This window comes from Phyllostomus discolor, chromosome 3 (genome assembly GCF_004126475.2).
Source record: "Phyllostomus discolor isolate MPI-MPIP mPhyDis1 chromosome 3, mPhyDis1.pri.v3, whole genome shotgun sequence".
Lineage (NCBI taxonomy): Eukaryota > Metazoa > Chordata > Mammalia > Chiroptera > Phyllostomidae > Phyllostomus > Phyllostomus discolor.
The window spans coordinates 161,191,361-161,212,879 of NC_040905.2; the positions used below are offsets into that span (position 1 = coordinate 161,191,361).

At 38.8% G+C, this 21,519-nt stretch overlaps 2 protein-coding genes across 5 annotated transcripts in view; one reads left to right on the forward strand and one right to left on the reverse strand.

Annotated features, from left to right (window-relative positions):
* The window catches only part of ERMP1 (endoplasmic reticulum metallopeptidase 1), a 64,246-nt gene extending 60,822 nt beyond the window's left edge, over positions 1–3,424 (forward strand). For both annotated transcript variants that reach the window (XM_028513828.2, XM_036021662.1), the window contains exons 14-15: positions 138–301; positions 429–3,424. In XM_028513828.2, coding sequence (XP_028369629.1) covers positions 138–301; positions 429–593 — 329 coding nt within the window. In that variant the 3' untranslated portion in view covers positions 594–3,424. The remainder of the gene's footprint in view (positions 1–137; positions 302–428) is intronic.
* Positions 3,425–5,450: 2,026 nt separating this feature from the next.
* RIC1 (RIC1 homolog, RAB6A GEF complex partner 1) overlaps positions 5,451–21,519 on the reverse strand; it is a 127,978-nt gene continuing 111,909 nt past the window's right edge. For all 3 annotated transcript variants that reach the window (XM_036021660.1, XM_028529249.2, XM_036021661.1), the window contains exons 18-26: positions 18,612–18,728; positions 17,192–17,920; positions 15,492–15,650; positions 15,268–15,407; positions 13,413–13,699; positions 12,433–12,624; positions 10,136–10,313; positions 9,783–9,971; positions 5,451–8,901 (exon numbers count right to left, since the gene is read on the reverse strand). In XM_036021660.1, the coding sequence (XP_035877553.1) occupies positions 8,613–8,901; positions 9,783–9,971; positions 10,136–10,313; positions 12,433–12,624; positions 13,413–13,699; positions 15,268–15,407; positions 15,492–15,650; positions 17,192–17,920; positions 18,612–18,728 (2,280 nt within the window). In that variant the 3' untranslated portion in view covers positions 5,451–8,612. The remainder of the gene's footprint in view (positions 8,902–9,782; positions 9,972–10,135; positions 10,314–12,432; positions 12,625–13,412; positions 13,700–15,267; positions 15,408–15,491; positions 15,651–17,191; positions 17,921–18,611; positions 18,729–21,519) is intronic.

Sequence of the window (21,519 nt, forward strand, 5' to 3'; positions counted from 1 at the left end):
AAACTGGCAAACCTCCATTAGGTTTGCAATAAGTGTCTTTAAAGTGATAAAAGACATGAACTTCACATTCTGGTCTGGGTGGTGGCTCAATTGCTTTTCAAGATAGTTGTAACTAATCTTTCTTCTGTTTGTTGCAGGACCAAGCCATATGTCATTCTATGTTCGTACTCACAAAGGGTCAACACTTTCTCAGTGGTCTCTTGGCAGTGGCACTCCAGTCACAAGTAAAGGAGGGGACTACTTTGTATTTTACTCCCATGGACTCCAAGCCCCTGCATGGCAGTTCTGGATAGAAGTACAGGTGGGAGTTTCCCAGCACTGCTGGCATCATTGGTCAGGTTCCCAGGTGGTATTTGGCAACTGTCAAATACTTAGGATCAGTATTCTGCCTTCATAGAGCTAGAAAACTAACTAATTTTCTCTGCCAGGTCTTGGAAGAACAGCCGGAGGGCATAGTCACTGTGGCCATTGCCGCCCACTACCTTTCTGGGGAAAACAAGAGATCCTCGCAGCTGGACGCTCTGAAAGAGAAGTTCCCAGATTGGACATTTCCCTCTGCCTGGGTGTGCACCTACAGTCTCTATGTGTTTTAACCTTGTGAAAGAATTCAAAGTAAATGACCAGTGGGATACTTCATGTGACACATTTTCTCCTTATGCTACATGGTATTTGTAATGTAAGTCAATGAATCTTAATGAGCATATGTTCAAAGCGCTTTGTGGACTAACACTGTTCAGGGTTAAGCACTATGATGATTATGCTGTGGGGTAGTGATAAATGATTTTTTTGACACTTGAAAATGCCAGTTTTCTGGCACTTAAGCACATGTAGGTACTGCCACTGCACTACTGTGTCATTTTATATGACCTTAAGGACAAAAGCCAACAAACCACCTGAGCAGTGAGTTGCTCCCTGAGGATCATAAAAGACATTGAAAGTACTGCAGGCCCATTGTTAATAAGACAAATGACATTTCCAATTAAAGCCCAAGACCATTTGTTGTGTGGATGGTGGGTAAATTACCAATCACTGGAGTAATGATTCCCTTTGAGACCTAAGGATAGGTCATTAGAAAGCTATTTCAAAAAGGAAAGGGAAGAACCATTGGGCTCTTGAGGTCCCAGCCTGTGCCAAGCTGAACTTCTTCTGGAAGCTTCTAGAGTGTGCTTTGCATCTCTGTAGTGAAGCCCAGGACCCCTGATGTGGAGACCTGTGGCAACTTGCTGCTCCTAGCCCTTCTGACAACTGGCCACTGAGATCCATCATCGTGAAGTTGTTTCAGTGCCTGAAGCTTCCCTCTGAAACATGTTCCCTCTCTTCACCTGGCCAATTTGAGATGGCAAGCATTTGTCCAGCTACATATACCCTCTGGGTTTTCACAGGTTCTTTTGGTTCAGTTTGTGCCAGTACATGACCTTAACTTCCTCAGAGCACTGAGTTGCCATGGTGGCTAAGCATTTTATAAATATTTATTCTTTGTTTTGTAGGAGGGAGTTTTCTGCTATCTAGTTAATCCTTAAAAGCATAATTTTATTGATGCACAGAGTCCTTATTTTTACCTGTAGCCAGATGAACAGATTGGTTTCTCAGTAACTTACTGTCCAGCACAGCTGACTTTCCTACAGGTTGAGATTGTGGCTAGTCCTGGAACAAGATCCCTATACTTGTAGTTATTGGGGCTCAGACCCTGCATAATGGCAGCCCTAGGCCTTATAGGTGCTTTTCATTTTTAAGACAGCTGTGTAGCTTGTGAGGCATATGCCAGCAGTGCCTCTGATGGATTCTGGGCTCCAGCCATGGAAAGGTTTGGGGGGTTTGGTGGTAAATGTTGCTTCATTTTTTTTCTGTTAAGAAATGTAAAAAGTTGCACTAATTCTGAGTTTAGCAAGCGTAGACCTCCAAAAAACATTTGAAAGAAACACCATAATAAAAATATTTTAAAAATTGGCACTTAGATCCATTTGAACAGATAGAGTAGCTGTGCATCACAGGAGGAAATTCTTCTTGAAGCTGCTTGTGTGGATACAATGTGGTTTCTTAATTGTATTGTCTAATCTCTCTTAAAGATGCCTGGGCCTACACGGAAGGCTGCAGCCAGCGCTGAAGGGTAATATGCTGGCTGTGATGTGCACAGACACTGGAGCCATTGCTTTTACTTATTGATTTTGTATAAACCATATATTATTAGCTTCAAGTGCCTGGCACCTGCCGCATTAGTCTGTCAGGCGGTAATAAAGTTGGAAATGTCTATAGTATAGCTTGTATGGAATCACAGTTGTGGCAGAGAAGTTAGGAACAGTACTATCTCAATGAATTTCAAAATATAGCCAGTCCTCCCTATCTGCAGGTTCCATACACACAGATGAAAAATATTCAGGGAAAAAACATTACGTTGTTGCTGATGTCTGCTACGTAGTTAAGCCTACAGTGGTTCCATCTGTACTGAACGTGTAGACTTTTTTTTCCCTTGTTCTAATTCCCTAAAAAATATAGTGTAACAACGATTACACGGTTTGTACATTTTATAATTCAGATAATTTAGGGGAGGATGTATGTAGGCTATATGCAAATCCTGTGCTATTTTATGTAAGGAACTAGAGCATGTGGATTTTGATATCCACACATGTGCTCTAACTCCCCACCCCATGGATCCTAAGGGATAACTGTATAAGCATATTTTCATCCCTGTGAGTAATCTGGACTTGATTACCAGAAATTACTCATAGGGAGAAAAGGGCAAAACTCCAAGTTTTGTAGGAGGACATTGTATGAAACACAAAAAGCTCCTTGTGATATTTCCAGTAATAATCATGGTTTTGTTTTTGCCTTTGAATTATATCCTCACATGTAAACAATTCTTTTGTTCTTGGTTTTCTTTAGCATTATAAAACTTACATATGGTGCAAGATCTTAAAAAGATGCTCACTGGTCTCTGGGCACACTTAAGTGTTCTGGAAGACTGTTTTAGTGTAGAAATGATTAAGTAATTCCAGTATTCATGGCTGTGTTGATAAGAACACCACTGTCAGATCAGCAGCCTCTGAAATTAAAGAGTTTTTCTGAGTGGTCATTTGAATAACTCATTTCTAAAAGGGTCTTTTCAAATTCTAAAACACATCATTTCCTACAGAATTTAAATGTAATTAGCACAGGGAAAGTGTAAAGAATTGTGATTTGGAAGGAATTGATTCTTAAAAATTTACACTGTTGGACCAAAAAATGATTGTTGCATGAAGTATTTGTTTCCAGTTTAGCAGATGTAAATAAGCATGATAGGATCCCTAAAATGTTACCACTGAGGGAAACCACCTGTTCACTCAGGAAGACTGTCCATTTCTTTTCACTGGTTTGCTGACTTGAGGATTAATTGTTGCCTTACAATGTTACCAAAATAAACTTTTTATCTACTAGTTAGTCTCTTTAACAGAAAAACAGATCTTTATTGTGTTCTCCTTTGCCCTCACATTTGAATTTATTTCAAGTCTACAGAGCCTTTAAAATCCTTTTTTAAAAACTGCTATTAGAAGACCTAGATGGGTCATATGAGCAAAGAACTCAATGAGCAATATTAAAACATTTGTTTACTTCAACTGGAATCCTTTTTGCTGTGGAATAAGGTTGTGCATCTGAATTTCACAGAAATTTATGACTGATTATTTGATTTGGTAAGTGTTAAACTTCAGCACATTTAGCAATTTAAATCATATCCATTGGTGAAGAAAGTCACTGAAGGGCTAATAAAAATGTTCGTTTGTTGGGTGATAGAGATAGAAGGGAGGGAAGAGGAAATTTTCTTTGAGCCAGAGAGCTCATTCTAATCTCCACACACAGGGCAGCTGTGCTCCTCCAAAAAAGAGTACTCACATCTCTGTGGAAATTTACTTACATTTGAGTCAGTTTCCTTGAAAATGGTTCAGTACAAGGTGAAAAAGCTGAATGACATTCCTAATACACTTTATGCCTCCTTACATGTTTTTATTTTAAAAATATCCTAGCCAATTTTAAAGTACAACAATATATACTTTTGATACTACAACATGTTAATTTCTTTTCTCCAAGTTTGCCCCTATTAACATGATCAAGTGGGATTTATCCCAAGAATGCAAAATTAACACCTGAAAAATCAATGCAATATATAATTAATAAAGGATAACTAACATGATCATTTTAACAGATGCCCCCCCCCCCCCCCCCCCCCAAATTTGTTGAACCTAAAACCTTTTCATGGTAAAAACATTCATCTAATAATAGATGGGAACTTCCTCAATCTAGGAACTTCCTCAATCTAATAAAGGTAATCTATTAAAAAAATAATTTGTGATGAAAGACAGAATGCTGCTTTCCCTCAGAAAAGAAGACAAGGACATCCAGTACTCCCACTTCTGGTGAATATGGTCCTAGAGGTTCTAGCCAGGGTGGTCTGGCAAGAGGCATCCGGATTAGCTGCAGACGGTATGATCTATATAGAGAATCCTAAAGATTCCACAAAAGCATTCCAATTAGTAAGTGAATTCAGTAGTGTTGTAGGACCCAATATCAACATACGGAAATAAATTGTATTTCTATAATTAACAAAGAACAATCCAAAAATAAAACAATTCTATTTGCAAAAGCATCAAGAATAAAATACTTAAAAAATAAGCTTAACAGAAGTACAAAATTTTTACACTGCAAACAATAAAACATTGCTGAAAGAAAGGCCTTGTTCACAATTAGCAATCTTAAGATGGCAGTGTTTCCCAAATTGATCTATAGATTGAATGCAATCCCTGTCAAAATTCCAGCTTCCTTTTTGTGTGTGCATGGGCAGAAATTGACAAACTGGTCCTAAATTTTCTATGGCAGTGCAGGGGACCCAGAATAGCCAAAACACTCTTGAGAAAAACTTACAACTCATGCTTTGAAAACTTCTTACAAAGTAACAACAGGAATCAAGACAGTGTGGTACTGACATTAAGAGTAGACATAGATTAATGTAGTACAAAACTAGTTCCGAAAAAAACCCATACATTTATAGTCGATTGAGTTTTGACAATCAATGGGAAAAATTAGTAAGTAGTTCTGGGACACTAAATATACACATACAAAAAAATCAGAATGAATCAAAGGCCAAAAAGTAGGAGCCAGAACTATAAAAATGTTAGAAGAAAACATTGGCATTAGTACCTGTTTTCACTAACCAAAAGAAATCCAAAGGATTTTTCTTTTTTTGCTTTTATGAAAATAATTGGTATCATACTAACATAGGTCTTTCAAAAAAGCTAAGTGCCGTAACACTAATTTTCAGAAAGCAGAGGATATTCTTTGCTTTGTGCCATTTTGGCTTACAGGGGTTTCATAGGAACACTCTACTATTGGATAGTGGGGGAAACCTGTTATCTGATCAGGTTCTAGTATCCAAAATACATAAAATCTCTTGCAAATTAACAGAAAGATAAATGACCCAATGGTGAAATGGGTGAAGGATGTATTTTTATCCAAAGATACACAAATGGCTAATAATCATGAGAAGGCAGTTATAAAGGAAATGCAAATCTATAATGAAACACCACTTCATACATTAACGCAGATGGCTGTAACCAAAAATACAAGTGCTGATGGTAGAAATTGGAACCCTCCTCCACTGCTAGTGGGAATTTTAAAAAATGGTACAGGCATTGCGGGATACAGTTAGGCAGTTCCTCAAAAAATTAACTAGTTACCACGATTCAGCATTTCCACTCCCAGACAGAACTGAAACCATGTCACACAAAAACTACTTATACATATGGTAGTGAAAAAGTAGAAACCATCCAATCCCTTAAATAGTGGATAAACAAGTATAGTATATTCATCAAATGGGATATTATCCAGCCTTAAAAAGGAATGAAATACTGATATACAGAGATGAACATCATGCTAAGTGAAAGAAGCAGACAGAAAAAAGCCACATGTATGATTCCATTTATATGAAATGTCCAGAATAGGCAAATCCATAGACACAGCAGGTTTAGATATAGGAAAGAGTTAAAATAATTTTTAATCCTACCTATTAGAGATGATGCCTGGTCTCTACATTTTTATATGTAAAGTTTTGTTTGGTGGAAATCATATGTATGCATGATTTTGTATCACGTTTTCATTATATTTTAAACATTCTCCATGTCATCAACGTGGACTGTCTGTTCTAATCTTCTATTGCCAGGCATCTAGGATGCCACCAACTCTTGATGCTCCTATTCTAAGTAATTCTGTATATAAATAATAAATCTCTAAGAGGTAGAATTATATAATCAGAAGAGTATTTCTGTGGCTTTTATTATAACCTGAGATGGTGAATAACAAAACTTCATGTAATAGTTTTATTGCCCTTTACCAAGTTAAAAAAAATACACATTACAGAAGCAACAGCAATTTTAATTACAAACAGAGGTCGACTTGCCCTCAAATGACTTCTTGTTTTGACATTCGCAAATAATTTAAACCTTGAATATACTGAATATTTAAGTTCACTGGTTAAAATTATGGCTTATACAGTTGATATGTGAACCAAACAAGGCAAAATAAACATGAGTTTTTAAAAATTAAAGTATATTACAAATTATTAGAGGAAATTTCTGTGAACTTTTTTTTTTGCCTTGGGGCCCACTCATTCCTGTTAGTTGAAAACTAATAGTATCTTCTAGAAGACTTTGGCATGAACCACAGAAACACAGCTGCCTTAGTGATCCCATGCTTTGAAGAATGCAAGATGAACCCAGCAGCAGATAGGATATTTGAAAAGATCACAGCTGTTTACAATGGTAAATCATTTTTATTGACTGAATATTCACACCAAGCACAAAAGTAATGCTAGTTCTTCTTCTAGTGGAGAGGGCAGGAGAAGGAATTTCAGGTTAGTTTCTTGCTGAGCTGCATGTACTCACATGGGAAACATTTTGTATCTTAAGATTCAGGGAAAGGTGGTTTAAAACAAAGGCTTAAATAAAAGTAGCACCAGAACGACCAGGTACCAGTACTCACATATTACACCCATTCAGGAATTTCAATATGTGAAATTATTGCACTTATAATGTAAAAAGTAAATGATAGTTAATTACCAAACCCAATAATTTAAAACAGTTTGATGAATTTTGAACTAAGCAATTTAAAAATGGTTTTCAGTTTCCCTTCAAAGGAAACCTCACTAGGACAACTAAATCTAGCCATTTACTTTAAAAAACAAGGATAGAGGACCAAGTTTTAGTTCTACATTGTAACTGCACTATGAGAAGAGAGGCTGTTTTACATAGTGGTATGAAGTTGGTCCACATCAAATCATTATTATAAAAATAAGTTTTTGTATAAAATAACATTGCATTCCTTTGTTCAAACTGCACAGTACGGAGCTGTCTAAATTAACACTGTTATACGGTTAATTAGAAGTACACACGGTGGATATGTGAAGCAATTAAGGAGAATGCAGTTTTCATAATGTATGAAAACTGAAATTTAAATCATCAGAAATACATAAAATATTTTAAGAATTACAATGAAGAATGCATTCTATACATACTAATTTTTAGTTAGCCGTAATGATACAGGATTCAGCAGTCTATTTACATAAAACTCCATTTTTATTCAATTTACAAAAGCAAATAAATAAGAAACTACATTAATTTGCACAAAACCTGTTTCGTTTCATGATCAGTGTGACCATTGTTGTTGCTTTATGACCAAGCCAATATACCTGTCTTCCTCTCTGAGGACTGCTTGAATTTGGAAAGAATAATAAGCCCTGTCTTTATTCCAAGAATATATATAGCCATGCAGAATCCAGCATAAAACCTTATAAATTATAATACAAGCCCTAAAAATATGAACAATGCCTTTAAGTATATTTACAGAAGAGTATTCACAAAAAAGATAAATTTCTTTGATATAAAAGAGTAGTGGTATCTAACAGCATAATTGATAAGAACCCTGCAGCCCCCCACCCACACTGACCGGGCAGGAACCAAGTGCACGCGCTGGCTCACAGGAAACCAGGGAAAGGCACCCGTCAGTTCAGGGCTGGGACTCGACAGGCAGGAAGAGCCAGGGGCTCATCTCCGTCACACTGGGGTGTGCTGAGCCAGGGCAGCTTCCATTCAGGAGCCCCAGTTAGAGCCCAGTGTGGCTCTCAATCCAAGGGGGGCGCTACAGGTAGCTCAGGTACCTGATGAACTACAGCAAGCACCTCAGCATTTATGTTTAAAAAGCAGTCTGGACACACACTGGACCAGAAAACATGTAAGAAGCTATACGTAAGTGAAAAAGTAAGCTCATCTGGGGCAAAACAATCCCTATGGTTTAAGAGCTACCAACCTTTAAGAATAAAACCAAAATATCCTCATGTACATCTGTACAGTATTCTTTATTACTTTCTACTGAAGCTTAAAAAATATTTTTATGAAAGATGAGTTATTCTGATATCACATTTTTATGGAGTCAAAGAGATTTCTTAGAGGAGAGTTAGTTAAAATTTAATACCTTATCAGAGTGTCTGAGCTGAGTGAGCTCTCCCTGGTTAAGGCAACTAGGTCACAATGTCCTCAGTTGCACACACGCTGCTGCGAATTAACACTGCCCGTGGCAACGACACCCCACAGTCGTTAGGACACAGAACAGTCGTAAGTCCCATCCTGAAAAGGTTCTTCCTCCTCTGCTCGGGTTGTGTCCTCCTCTTTCCTGCTGACCAGGCCGCTGCCTCCGACCTCGCCCTGGGGGAGGCTTCCATGGCCTGAGCAGGCCCTGCTCTCCTCTGCCCGGGGGCTGGTCTGTTCAGGAGTCTTACTCACAGTTATTGGCTGGAAGGCTTCAGGCTGGACCTGCTCTTCTGTTATCTCACTGAGCTTCTGCAGTTGTGGCTTAATGATGTTCAAAAATGGCTTATATCCAGGACTAAGTAGAGGAAAAAGGAAACTAGTTTTCATCTACTGCATTCAAAAGGCTCCACAGTGTTATGGATAAACTCCTACTAAACACTGACACAGTAGGGTCAGTGAGAGATTATGGGGCGAGAAGAGACAGCACAGGGAGGTAGGAAGGGGCGGTTTCTTAGGTGCCCTGGCCAGCGTAAAGGTGGCTGCACATAGCATTACTGTCCAGTCTTAAATTTCTGAGCACTCGGAGCAAATTAGCTAGTATTACAGTTAAAAATCATATTCCACAGTGTGAGGACCAATAGGAATTTAGACTTGAAAAAGAACTTTCAGAGAACCTGAATGAATTTGTCAGTTAAGGAAAACTAGACCCAAGTAAGGGAAGACCCAAAATCCACACATAATTGGTGACAAAGGGCTAGAACCCAAGACTCTAACATCATCCACTACTCTCTTTTTAAAAAATTGAAGTGTCCTTTATTCTAAATCATCCTATTTAGAGTTTCAGCTCCATCTACTACTCAATTTGGGCTTGCTAGTAACTGCCATGGAATGGTCAATTCACATGGACCTTAAGTTTTTATCTTTTCAAGTAGACATTTTTGGGTGGTTATCTTGAATTCCACAGAACTACAAATCTCAAGTTCCAGTCTTAATTCTAAGATCATTTGTACTGGTCAGTGACATGCACTCCCATTTTTAAAACGACCAGCACTATTATTTATCTAAGTGTTTGTTACAGAATGGTAACAAACCATTGGCAAAGAAAATGGTCTTAAAAATGAACATAGGAAAGTGTTTTTATTTGATCAACTTAAAAATCTCCAAATGAATGAACCAGTGCTAAGCCTTAATGTGAAAGGACAGCCAAGAAAGAAGCCCCAAGAAACCAGCCCTTACCAGTCTGTAGAGGCCCATCGGTCCACCGCGTGCAGCCCGGTCTTTATGTTCTGTAACATCTCTCCATCCACCTCTGTGGTCTGTATAATAACCAAAATCTGGTTGATTGTTGAGGATTCTCTAAGAATCAAACCTATGACAATACACCAGTCCAGACATCCTGCCTCCATGAAGATGTGTAGCAAATACCTACATATGAACAGAAATAAAATAACTGAGAAGGAAATATGGAGCCAAGAAGAATCTACAGATGTTCAGAAAGGCAATCGTTATCAGGAAAGTACCCCTTGTACCTTATTTGCCCAAATATCCTGAGTAGGCATTCTGTGCTTTCAAAATGCTGAAAGACTCACCGAAGCTGGACCTGGGACTTGTGAGGCCCTTTACTCGCCAACTCCATGGAGATGTGCTCTAGCTCTGACTGAGTTAAACTGAGCGTGGAGAAATTTTCATCCACCATCGTCCAGTCCCCATCCACCATGGAGCTACTTTCAGTCAAGTCTGTGGCTGAACCAATACTGCACTCATCACCTGATGAAGAAGTGCCAAGAGTTAAAAACTAACTTCATGTAGAAAATGTTTTAATTTATAAATATTGGCTGTTCTCAGATGTTGATATCTGCTGGAGAGTTTGAAACCAAAACATTAAATCCACTGCTAAAACTCTCACACTATATTAACAGTATTTTTTAAAAATTCATTAGAGAGATAATCAGACATTATGTGCCTTCAGATGGAAAAACATGCTACTACCTATAAAAAAATAACTATAATCTGACCAACTGACAATCCAGAGGAAACTGTTAAATGAAATCATGAAGATGCAATCATCAAAATCTACATTATGAGAAAAATCCATGAAGCAATTTCTTCATTGAATAAATTGGAAACAAAGGGGGAAGAATTGCTAAAAGAGAATTAAAAACACATCAAGCACAATGTATGAACCTTGTTTGGATCTTGATTCAAGATATAAAAGGCAATTATGAATTATGAAACAATTGGAAATCTGAATACTTGGTATTTTATAGTATTAAAGAATTGGTTAATTTTTAGAGGGATAATGGTATTATGGCTATTTTTTAAAAGAGTCCTTTTAGAGATACATACTGAAATATTCACAGATAAAACACATCATGCCTTGATGTGGTTCAAAAATACAGCAGGAGGGGGACGTGGATGAAACCAATCTGGTCATGAAGTGGTGTGGGTGATGGATGTGTGCAGGGGCCAAGGGATCCATTATACTATTATCTGAACTTTTTTGCACATTTGAAATGAACTCTTTAAGAAGTTCTTTAAAAAGCAATGGTGCCACCTCATGGCCATTATGATGGCTAGTATTTTTTAAAAAGCAAGTAAGTATTGGTGAGGATATGGAGAAACTGGACCCCTTATCAACACTGGTGGGAATATAAAATGGTACAGCTGCTAAGGAAAATACTGTGGTTCTTCAAAAAAATTAAAAAGAATTACCATATGATCTGGCAATCCCACTTCTGCATAGGTACCCCAAAGCATTGAAAGCAGGGTCTCAAACAGAGTAGTCCCATGTTCATTGCAAATTACTCACAATAACCAAAAGGTGGAAGCAACCCATGTGCATATCGGTAGATGGCTGGATGAACAAAATGTGCCATATACACACGATAGGGTATTAATCACTCCACCTAAAAACGGAAGGAGTGTTCACGCATGCTACAGTGGGGGTAAACTTTGAAAACATTATGCTGAGTGAAATAAGCCAGTTACAAAAAGACAAATACTGTATGATTCCAGTTATACGAAGTATCCAAAGTAGTGAAATTCATAGAGACAGAAAATAGAGTGCCACTTGCCAGCAGCTGGGGGAGGGAGGAATGGGGAGCTGTTATTAAATGGGCAGGGGGTTTTAGTTTTGTAAGATGAAACAAGTCCTGGAGACTGGCTGCACAACAGTGTGAATTGTAAACACTACTAACTGTACACTTAAAAGTGGTTAAGGTAACAGATTTCATGTGTATTCTACCACAAAAACCATTATTGGCAGCTGTAAGCCTACCCACATAGCAGAAGCTCAGGTAACAGTGACAACAGACTGGAAATCAAACTTCAGGTGAATGCTTGGCCATTAAGAAAACTGCAGAAAATCAGGTATTAATTGCTACTTGATGCTCCTGTAATTGTACAAACCTAAGCAACATAAATCACTTAAAAATTCCTCAATTTTTGACTTACCCATTGCTATAAGAGCAGAGGTTAGCACACATTTTTTGATAAAGGGCCAGATAAGAAGATAACTGAGTACAATTTTCTATGATACAGGTATGAGAAGAATGCAATTTTTTTTATATGAGGATAGATAACATTTTGCTTACTTAAGGTTCAAAGTTAGTATTTCTGCATCATTAAAATCGATTGCAAAAGTTCATCTATTAGTGCTGATGTGTAATAAGATTTTATCTGTTTCATTTTACCTAAAATAAATATGGTGAAGTATAGTCAAGGCCAAATTTGGCTTTGTGCTAGTAACTACCCACATCTCCAGCAGATACTGAAGAGCAATCCTCAAGGAAACAGCTTCAAAGGAAAGAGTGAAACTCTCTCTCTGAAGTGCACATCTTTCTTCCAAAGGAAGTGAAGAAGAGCTAGGATTCACAGTGACATTTACCTTTGTTAGATAAAGGTGATAGGAAAGCGTCTTGCATTTGTGGTCCATGGGATGAGGCTGTGTCTATCTCATGATGGGTAGGGCCAATGTTGCTGAGCCAGCTCTGACTTCGCTGGACATTAGAGATGCCAGCATCCATCTCAAGGTTTGAAAAAGGGTCCGCCGATTGAGACTTTAATAGCTGGTCTCCCACTGCAAGGCAGGTCCAAAACAAAGGGGGGGAATGGGAATTTAAGTTAAGATGTACACACTGTCATTTCCAATTCTGTTCTTTCAGCTTCTCTTCCCGCACTCTCCCAATATTAGAAGTTCTAAGCTAATTAATGTGATGCCATCTAACAGTCATCTTGTATCATCATCTTACTAGAACTAGGCAAAATTTTATTCTGTTCACCTTTTAAGTGATTTTTCTTGGATCTAAGATGACAAGTTTCCAAATGCCATAATAAAAGGCTTTTCTTTGAATTTTCTTAAATGATAATTAGAACAGTCTTCTTTAAAAAGACCCAAACTAAAAAACACATCTTTTAATTTTCCTTCCATCAAAAATGCAGTTTCACTTTGTCCTTTCCCAGTTTAGAAGATGGGCTCTCAAAGATGCATTTTTTCCTGTTTCTTTGGAATGAGTCCTGTCAGGTAAGTACCATTTAACTTATTTTGATTAACCAATCCCAAAGCTCCTTTCCACAATAAGTGTGGTATTTCGTATATTCAGTCAATTCTCAACTTGCTGATAATCTGAGATGACAATGGTTAGATTTATAAATTAGACTTCCTTGTGGGATGCAGGTTCCACTTTATTTACATCCTTGATCAAATGCTGGATGATCTGACTTGACTTTTATCTCTTCTTGAGTTTGAAATGAAAAGACTTTCATTCCAAATAATGGAATATTTGGATATAAATTAATAGCAAAACTTCTAAATACTTGTAGTAAAATACAACTCTCCGACACAAAGGGACACAAAGGCTACATTACCTGTTCGGAATTTTCCATTTTTGGAAGGAGAACTGATGGAAGAGGCCGGGATGATGGGAAGGGGCCACAGGAAATCTTTGTGGAGTCTCTTCAGGGCTACCACAAAGTTGTCTACCCGAGCAGCTCGGGCACGCTCCTTGCAGAGCCAACTAATTAGCTCAAAGCCCAGCTGAGCTGCAAAGCAACCAAGGTCCTTGAGCCGAACTTCTTCTAAGAGACGCCGAGCATGTCTCCAGAGCATCATGTCAATATACATGTTCTCTGCACAGTCGCTGTCTTTACTCCATCTACAAATGTGAACACAAGGAAAAGTACAGAAAAATCTTTCCTGGAAGACTTCACATTGTTTCATGCAGTAGCACTGATAATGCTGAAGGAGGTAAGAGCTTTGATCTCTGATGAAGAGGAAGATAGTTTTAGGATCTTCTCCATGTGGTACCACAACCTGCTGAACAATACCTGAACACCGTAGGCTCTTACAACATAGCTGGAGAATGAGTACGTGGAATAGGAAGAAACAGGAGACAAAGCCCAACCAGGAAAGAGGGTGGTAACTGCTTGATGGAAAGCAAGGGAGCAAATAATTGCTGTATTCGAAAAGACCGAGGAAAAGAGGGGAGGAAATCAGATCAAAGAAACTAAGAAGAAAAGTGAAGTGAAATCTTTGTGTGAGTTATTTAGACAACATAAATTTTTTTTAAATCAATGACTTGACTAAATATAGATAGTCTATCATCCCTTACTCACGTGAGCTGATGTGCGGTAACTGGTGAGGTAACAGCGCTGTGGGGCTTCCTGTGAGAGGCAGCGTGGGAACGGGGCTGCCTGCATTCAGATCTTAGCTGTCACTCGTGAATTGTGTGAACACAACCAAGTTTACTTTCTGGGCTTCTGTTTTGTCACCTGAACAATGTGGGTAACAACAGGATCTACCCTTCTCTACCCTTTTACTGTTGTTGAAAGGATGAAAAGACCTACACATATAAATGCTTTGAACTATGTATAGCACATAGTGAGCATTTACTATGCATTAGTTTTAAGATCAGGGTATGGCTGAGAAGCTACTGTTTGCCTGACAATTGTTTACAGGTTGTATTTTACTTATATATAGCCTAGGATTGTGTGCCTGTCACAGATATCAATGGCGAAGATAAAGAGCAATTGAACATCACAATAAGAAATGTTCAATAATAAGCTTTAACTATGTGCCAGGCACTGAAGACACAATACAAACAATGTAAACGGATTAGGGAAGAGAAAAATCAAGAGCCAAGAACATGAACACAAGAAGGAATACAAGGACCTGACAAACCAGAGGAAACTGTATTTTATAATGTTCAGTGTGAGTTCAGCTGACTTCTGGGGAGCAAGAACCCATCTACGGGCGGCGCAGGTTTTGGTCTCCAGCTGCTCTTCCTCTTTGCTCTCTGCCTGTTGTAATGCCATCTCTGATCAAAAGAGTCACAGGGGACTCAAGCACAGGACTAAATTTTTTACCTTTTGTTGAGAGGTAGGTATGGCTGGAAAGGAGGATAAAACTGCTGTCAGAAGGCTTTTGGATTTCCTGTAGCTTTATTATATCTTCCTTTTTATTCTATTATCTGAAGTAATTTAACATTGCTTACATTCAGAACCTACTCTACAAGCGGCAGAAACTATACAAAGAGTAAAGAAGTGAACTTTGGAGGAAGAAAAAAGAGAAGTCTTGGGTGTGATCTCGAAGCTCCTTGGGAATGCGAAAAGTGGTGCAACTGGATTAAGTGGCTGTTTCCATAAAATCTGACTGCACAAATGCCCTGAAGTGAAATGTGTCACAGAATGCCCTAAAAGCAGTAACAGCTGTTTATTATTTTACCTTTTTCCAGAAGGACCAGATGGCATACTTAGTGTTTTCTGTAAGCTGAATTTATTAGCAGGTACATTTTCAGCTGACTGGGATAAACTGATGCTTCTATTCCTGAAGAACTCAAATCCACCGCTTGAACTGGGTTGGTCCTAAGAGTACATACAATGTGTGGTACAGTTAGAGAAAGATGCTACATAGAAGGCCCAGAGAAGCTGTGCAATTTTGCAACTAACCTGAGCTGTAGGCGTGGATGGAGGTGTCTCAGATTCTCCAGAGCCAATAGCTTTAAGAAATCGAATCATGTGTCGACATAAATCCCACTTGCCTTGTTCCAGGGCTGTGTTGAACAGAAGGGTGGCATGCTGCCTACTTACTGCTGGGACTTCCATATTCTACAAAAACAATCAAGGAAAACAAGGATTCCTTTTATACTGCAAATAATCTGAGAAGCTATGAGCAACTCTACCTCCACGGTTCTGTGAACACAGAGGAGAAATGAAGCTGCAACACTGTAGGAGACAGTTTAACATCAAAATTAAGAACAGCATTAAAAGGTATCATAAAGCACATGTGAGGCAAGTACTCTGCTGGTGTAATATAAATTATGATTTACTGAACTCCCACTTCATGCCAGGTATTTTATATAAACTTACACACATTCTTTCATTTCTCCCAGTGAATCTGCAGAACAGAAACGTCATTCCTATTTTACAGACGAGGGAACTGAGTTAAGTAACTTGTTGAAGCAAGTTACTTGTGAGAGGTTTCTGAGGATGTGACTTTAAAAAAATCCTTGCTTTGAGCAGCAGTAGCAGTACTGTTACACAAACAGCATCCTAAATAATTCTTTCACAAATTTAACCCATTGCCTGCCTTGATCTCATGGAAAGATGCCTAACAGACAAATTTAACTGTAATTATTGTGTGACAACCCACAGCAACTGAGGAATTCTGACAGAACAAAAGTTTCCAATTCCATTGCCTCAGAGATCACTGAAAGTCCAAGGAGTGACCTTAAACAAGAAATAGCTGCATTAATTTGTTTCTGTTTTTACAATTCCATGGCTTTTTCTTTACAACTAACTAATCTAGGAATCGGAATTTCATGGCCACTCAGCCTCTCCTTGAGTATCTCCTATGGCTTCAATCAGTTGTCATGAAGCAAATAAGTAGACAGGAAAATGCCCCAGGCAAAGGGTCAAACCAGGTTCATGGTTAGCTTCTTGCATCAGTGAACACAACTTTGCAGTCATTTGAAAGAAACTTTAAGTGGAGCCTATCCAATCCACGTCAGACTGCCAGAACAACAGACCACCAAGCACGTCTGTCAAATATATTATGAAGCAAATTTCCAGAAGTCTCCCATTATTTTGAGAAAAACAACTATTTTGAGGGTAATTGCTGTAATAGGCCTGACTCTTCCTAACTTGTTACAGGGAGCCTAACACAAGGTGGTGCTCTGCTATGACCCATACTTTGGTCAGAGTTCCCGCGTCATTCCCACGCTATGGGGAGACAAATCCATTACGCTGGGGTGGGAGGGGCTCAAACACCCCCAGTAATAGTTCTTCATTATGTTTCTTATGTAGTATTCAATATTCTAGTGTAATATGTACATGTTATATGTACTATAATACATATAATCATACATTTCTTCAATACTATTAAAAATAATACTGTAAATGCATTAATCTGTTTTAGGCCTATTTATTGACAGGTAGGATTTTAAAAATTGTAATGCCAATTTAATGATATTCAAAGAAATTTTCTGTCATTTGAGAAGACTGCTTTCTTCAAAAGGCAAGATAAAAACTGAACAGAAAACCGGACTGTATCAATTTCTTAAACACAAAGTGCCAAAACAGGACCTTTCTTTTCCCCTCAAAGTTTAAGCTCATTAATTCTTGTACCTTTATAAGAAGAGGGCTGTTACCTGTAAGATAATAAGGTAAGAGGCAGCTGTGTCCAAATCCTGAGCCATCAAACATTCCTCAAACAAGTCCTTGGGGTTTCCAACGGCTGCAAAAAGGTAATTCCACAGGGCATATTCAGTCTTCCTGGCACAATGAACAACTGTCTGCAGGAAGAGCGGGAACTCGGTGATAAATTTTGCCACAGTGGGAAGCAGAGGGTCGGGAATGGGCTCCCGTGAGGTAGCTTCTTCTTCCAGCACTTCATGGAGCATGAGCTCCAGCACGTGAGGGAAGTAAGGTAACGCAGAGCAGGACTGGGCTAAGAGCAAGGCTTGCTCCCCGAGATTCCTGACTAGCAGCTGACGCAGAATGTGGTGGAGGTAGATCTGAGAGGTTCTCTCCACAACACAGAAAGGGAAGAGCACCTCCAGCTGTTCCCTTGCACTGTTCTGAGTATACAAAGAATCATAGAGTAAAGTGTCATTGACAGCACCAAGGACTAATGCGTCTTCAAACAACACAGCCAGGGGGTAAATATTGATGTGGAAAGGCAGCATGATCCGCTGGGACAAGAAGGAATGGGGCTTGCGGTGATCCCTAGGGAAGAGAGGGAGCCAGACTTTCATCCCTGCACCTCCACAGCTCAGCCAGAGGGCCTCCAGAAGATGACGCTTTTGTTTATTTGCTCGACAGGTAGTCCACACATTTTCAACAGACTGGGCTAGTACAACGGGAGGACAGAATGGCAGCTGGAAAAGGAGAGACAAGAGTCAGTTTTTTCCTATTAAATCTGTAGGTTAAGTTCCTCGGTATTAGTTTCCTAAGACTTTCAAATTGAGAGGTCAACTTTTTGGGAAAATTTATTTTAGAATTAGAATTTATTAGAATTATTTAAAATTAATTTATTTAGTAAGAGTAACCTGGCCTTTCAAAGTATGTATATTTAAATCTAAAACAAAAAAATCCTATGAACTTCACCAGTTTATACTATTATCTCATTAGAATTAGGAAATAATGCCTAAGCAATAACATTTAAAGTATGAAACTTTTTATCATTTTGGGACGTTATCCTTCACCCTTCACAAATAGTCTTATACTCAGAGGCTTAAGACTAATTTTATATACTTTTTCAGATTCCAAATCACAAGATAATACTCTCTTCTTAAATTCCTTTATTCCTGGGCCCTGGCTGGCGTAACTCAGTGGATTGAGCGTGGGCTGCGAACCAAAGTGTCGCAGGTTCAATTCCCAGCCAGGGTACATGCTTGGGTTGCAGGCCATAACCCCCAGCAACCACACATTGATGTTTCTCTCTCTCTCTGTCTCCTTCCCTTCCCTCTCTAAAAGTGAATAAATAAAAAATCTTTAAAAAAAATTCTTTTATTCCTGTATCTTAAGCCCGTACATTCCTATTGTTCTAAATGACTTGCACTGACTCACAAGTTTCCTTTGATTAGGGTTGCTGTCCTTCTCCCGGATCTGAGGGCCCGATCTGTCCCTCTGCATCATGATGAGCTGTCCTGCGAGGTTCAGCATAATGCTCTCTGCATCACGGGCCTGAAAAAAAAAAAAAGTAAACTGAGTTCGCACCAATTTATGGGTCTGTTTTCAGCATTTTCCTCATCAAGCCCCACGGTTTACAGGTTAAACGACCAACAACATGGAATGTTGTACTGTGTACAGCCATTCTGTTAGGTTCTGTGTGTATGTACAAGAAGCTTTCTGGTTAGGGTAGGGAATGTTTGACACAATACAATCAATGAACAAATGAATATAAAATTGAGGGCTGAACTGAATTATCCTGGAGAAACTAAGAGAACTCTGGAAGTTCATGAAAATGAGAGTTCACTTCAGTGATCCCCGTGGTACAGCTAGAGAAGGCATAAAAGACGAGGTGGTGCTGGAAGGATGAGGATGGGTGGATGGAAAACGTCTGGTACTCTGGCTCAAGAATGCAGTGTAAATGACATGGACAGGACACAACAATGCTTTTGGAAAAGTGAGAACGATCTGTCTAGATTAGGAGTATTATGAGAAAAACACTGTATGGTAAAAGACCTTCAGCCATAAAGAGGAACAGCAATTTGACTTAAAAACAAAACAAAAGTTTACTGATATCCTATACATAAAGGGCAGAAAAAAAGAACTGAATCAGAGACGACTGCAGGGTACTGAATCTAGGTGAGGTGCTAGAGAGGTTGAGGTTATCACTGATAAAAGTTAGGAGGGGAAATTAATTTAGGGAGAGAACATTGAACAGTTATTTTGTTGCCCATTAGATTTGAAAGAATCTTAAGACTTTCAAGCGAAAGTATTGCTGAGAATGACTGAACAACTTAAGAATATGCCAGATCGTAACCATAAAGGTGAGGCTGGTAAACTGAAGGAAAACATGAGTTTTTTGAGGCGAAATATACAGGGATGAGACAGTAGAGGGCTATTGTCTAAGCTTTTGAAGGCAAGAGGAGAAACAGGAGAGCACAATGTCACATAAACCAGAGAAAAAAAAAGAATTTTAGGGAGGAAGGGATGGTCATTCAGAAGACTTGTGATTGTGTTCCAGTTTTGACATTTGCTACCAGGATGAATTTAAGCTGCCAATGTCATTCAGGCACCCTAGGTCATCTTCTTACAAACACACAGTTATACAAACTGTTCTTCTGTACTTTCATACGTTACACAGGACTGTAAATAAAGAAATGGCAAAAGCATCCAGAAGATTCATGGACTTGTCATTCATTTTTGCTTTAGACCACATGTAGGTAGGTGATAAGCTTCTATGAACTGTCATTAATTTATAAAATAGGAGAAAAAAAATTTTTTAGAGGTTTTATTTGTTTATTTTTAGAGGGGAAGGGAGAGAGAAAGAGAAGGAGAGAAACATTAATGTGTGGTTGCCCTTCATGTGCCCCCTACCAGGGAACCAGCCTATAACCCAGGTACATGCCCTCACTGGGAATCAAACTAGCAACCCCCTGGTCTGCAGGCTGGCACTTGATCCACTGAGCGACACCAGCCAGGTCTGTAGAAGAAAATTTAAAAAAAAACACAAAATCTTCAAGCAACTGTCACAAAGCCCAAGAACTTTACTTGAAGTTGTCAGTTCCCCATTTAGCACATGACATGAAAATTAAACATTTGACTACCTGTCCATAACACACAAGAAACAGCAAATAATGTAGAGGTAGGAAAAGGAAAAATGGAAACTTAAGAGGTATGTGGACCTTCATGTCACATCACCCCAGGAAGCATGCCACATCTGGGTCTCCCACTTTTCACGATGATAAGATTTATTAATAAAACTTAGGTAGGACCACCTCATCTTTTCTTTGTCAAGTTCCCACTAACCTTTCATCTGATTGTTTCACCTAAAGATAACAATCGCCTAAATCAGTTATTTCCTCAGGTGATTCTTGACTCCTTCCACATCTTTTAGCTAGAATTGTTCTGTAAAACAACTTTCTCTTATCAACTAGGACTATCTGGTTACCATAAAATATAGTTTGCAGAGAAAATGGGACCCATATTTTTTTTAAAAAAGATGTATTTATTTTTAGAGAGAAGGGAAGGGAGGGAGAAAAAGGGGGAGAGAAACATCAATGTGTGGTTGCCTCTTCTGCTCACCCTGAGAACCTGGCCCACAACCCAGGCATGTACCCTGACTGGAATCAAACCAGTGACCCTTTGGTTCACAGGCCGGCACTCAATCCACTGAGCCACACCAGCCAGAGCAGGACCTATATTTTAATGGAGTTTAATAAAAGTGCCTTAATAGGAAGCAAAGGACAGACTAAGCACACAGGGATGACAAATCTACATAGAATTTTCCTATGAAAATGGGTTCCACATTGACATGAAGTTTGGAAATCACTGGTATAATGGAAGGAGCCTTGGAATAGAAGTTATGCAACTTGGGTCTTGGCAGCACCACTACATACTTTAACCAGCAACTATGGCATTCTTCTTTCTCTTTCCACATAATGATCTAATGGAATCCTCTAAACTCTGTACTTGTCCTCCTCCTTTCCATCTTCTTCATCACTGCCCAAGTTCGGGCCACTAACACCATTCACCCAGATGATTGTTAACGGTCACCCGACTGCTCTCCTTACATGCAGTTATAGTTAGAATAAATGTTATGAAATTTAGATAGATTAATGCCCAAAAACATTTTAGATAAAACATTTAGAAGATAAAGTTTAAAGTCTGTATCTCCAATAGGACTCATACACTGACACTCCTTGCTTCAGTTACTCTGAAATTCTTCCAGTTCCCTGGATGTCATGTTTTTTCTTATCTATAGGCCTTTACTCTATTCCTTCTGCCTGAAATCCTACCTCTTTACTTA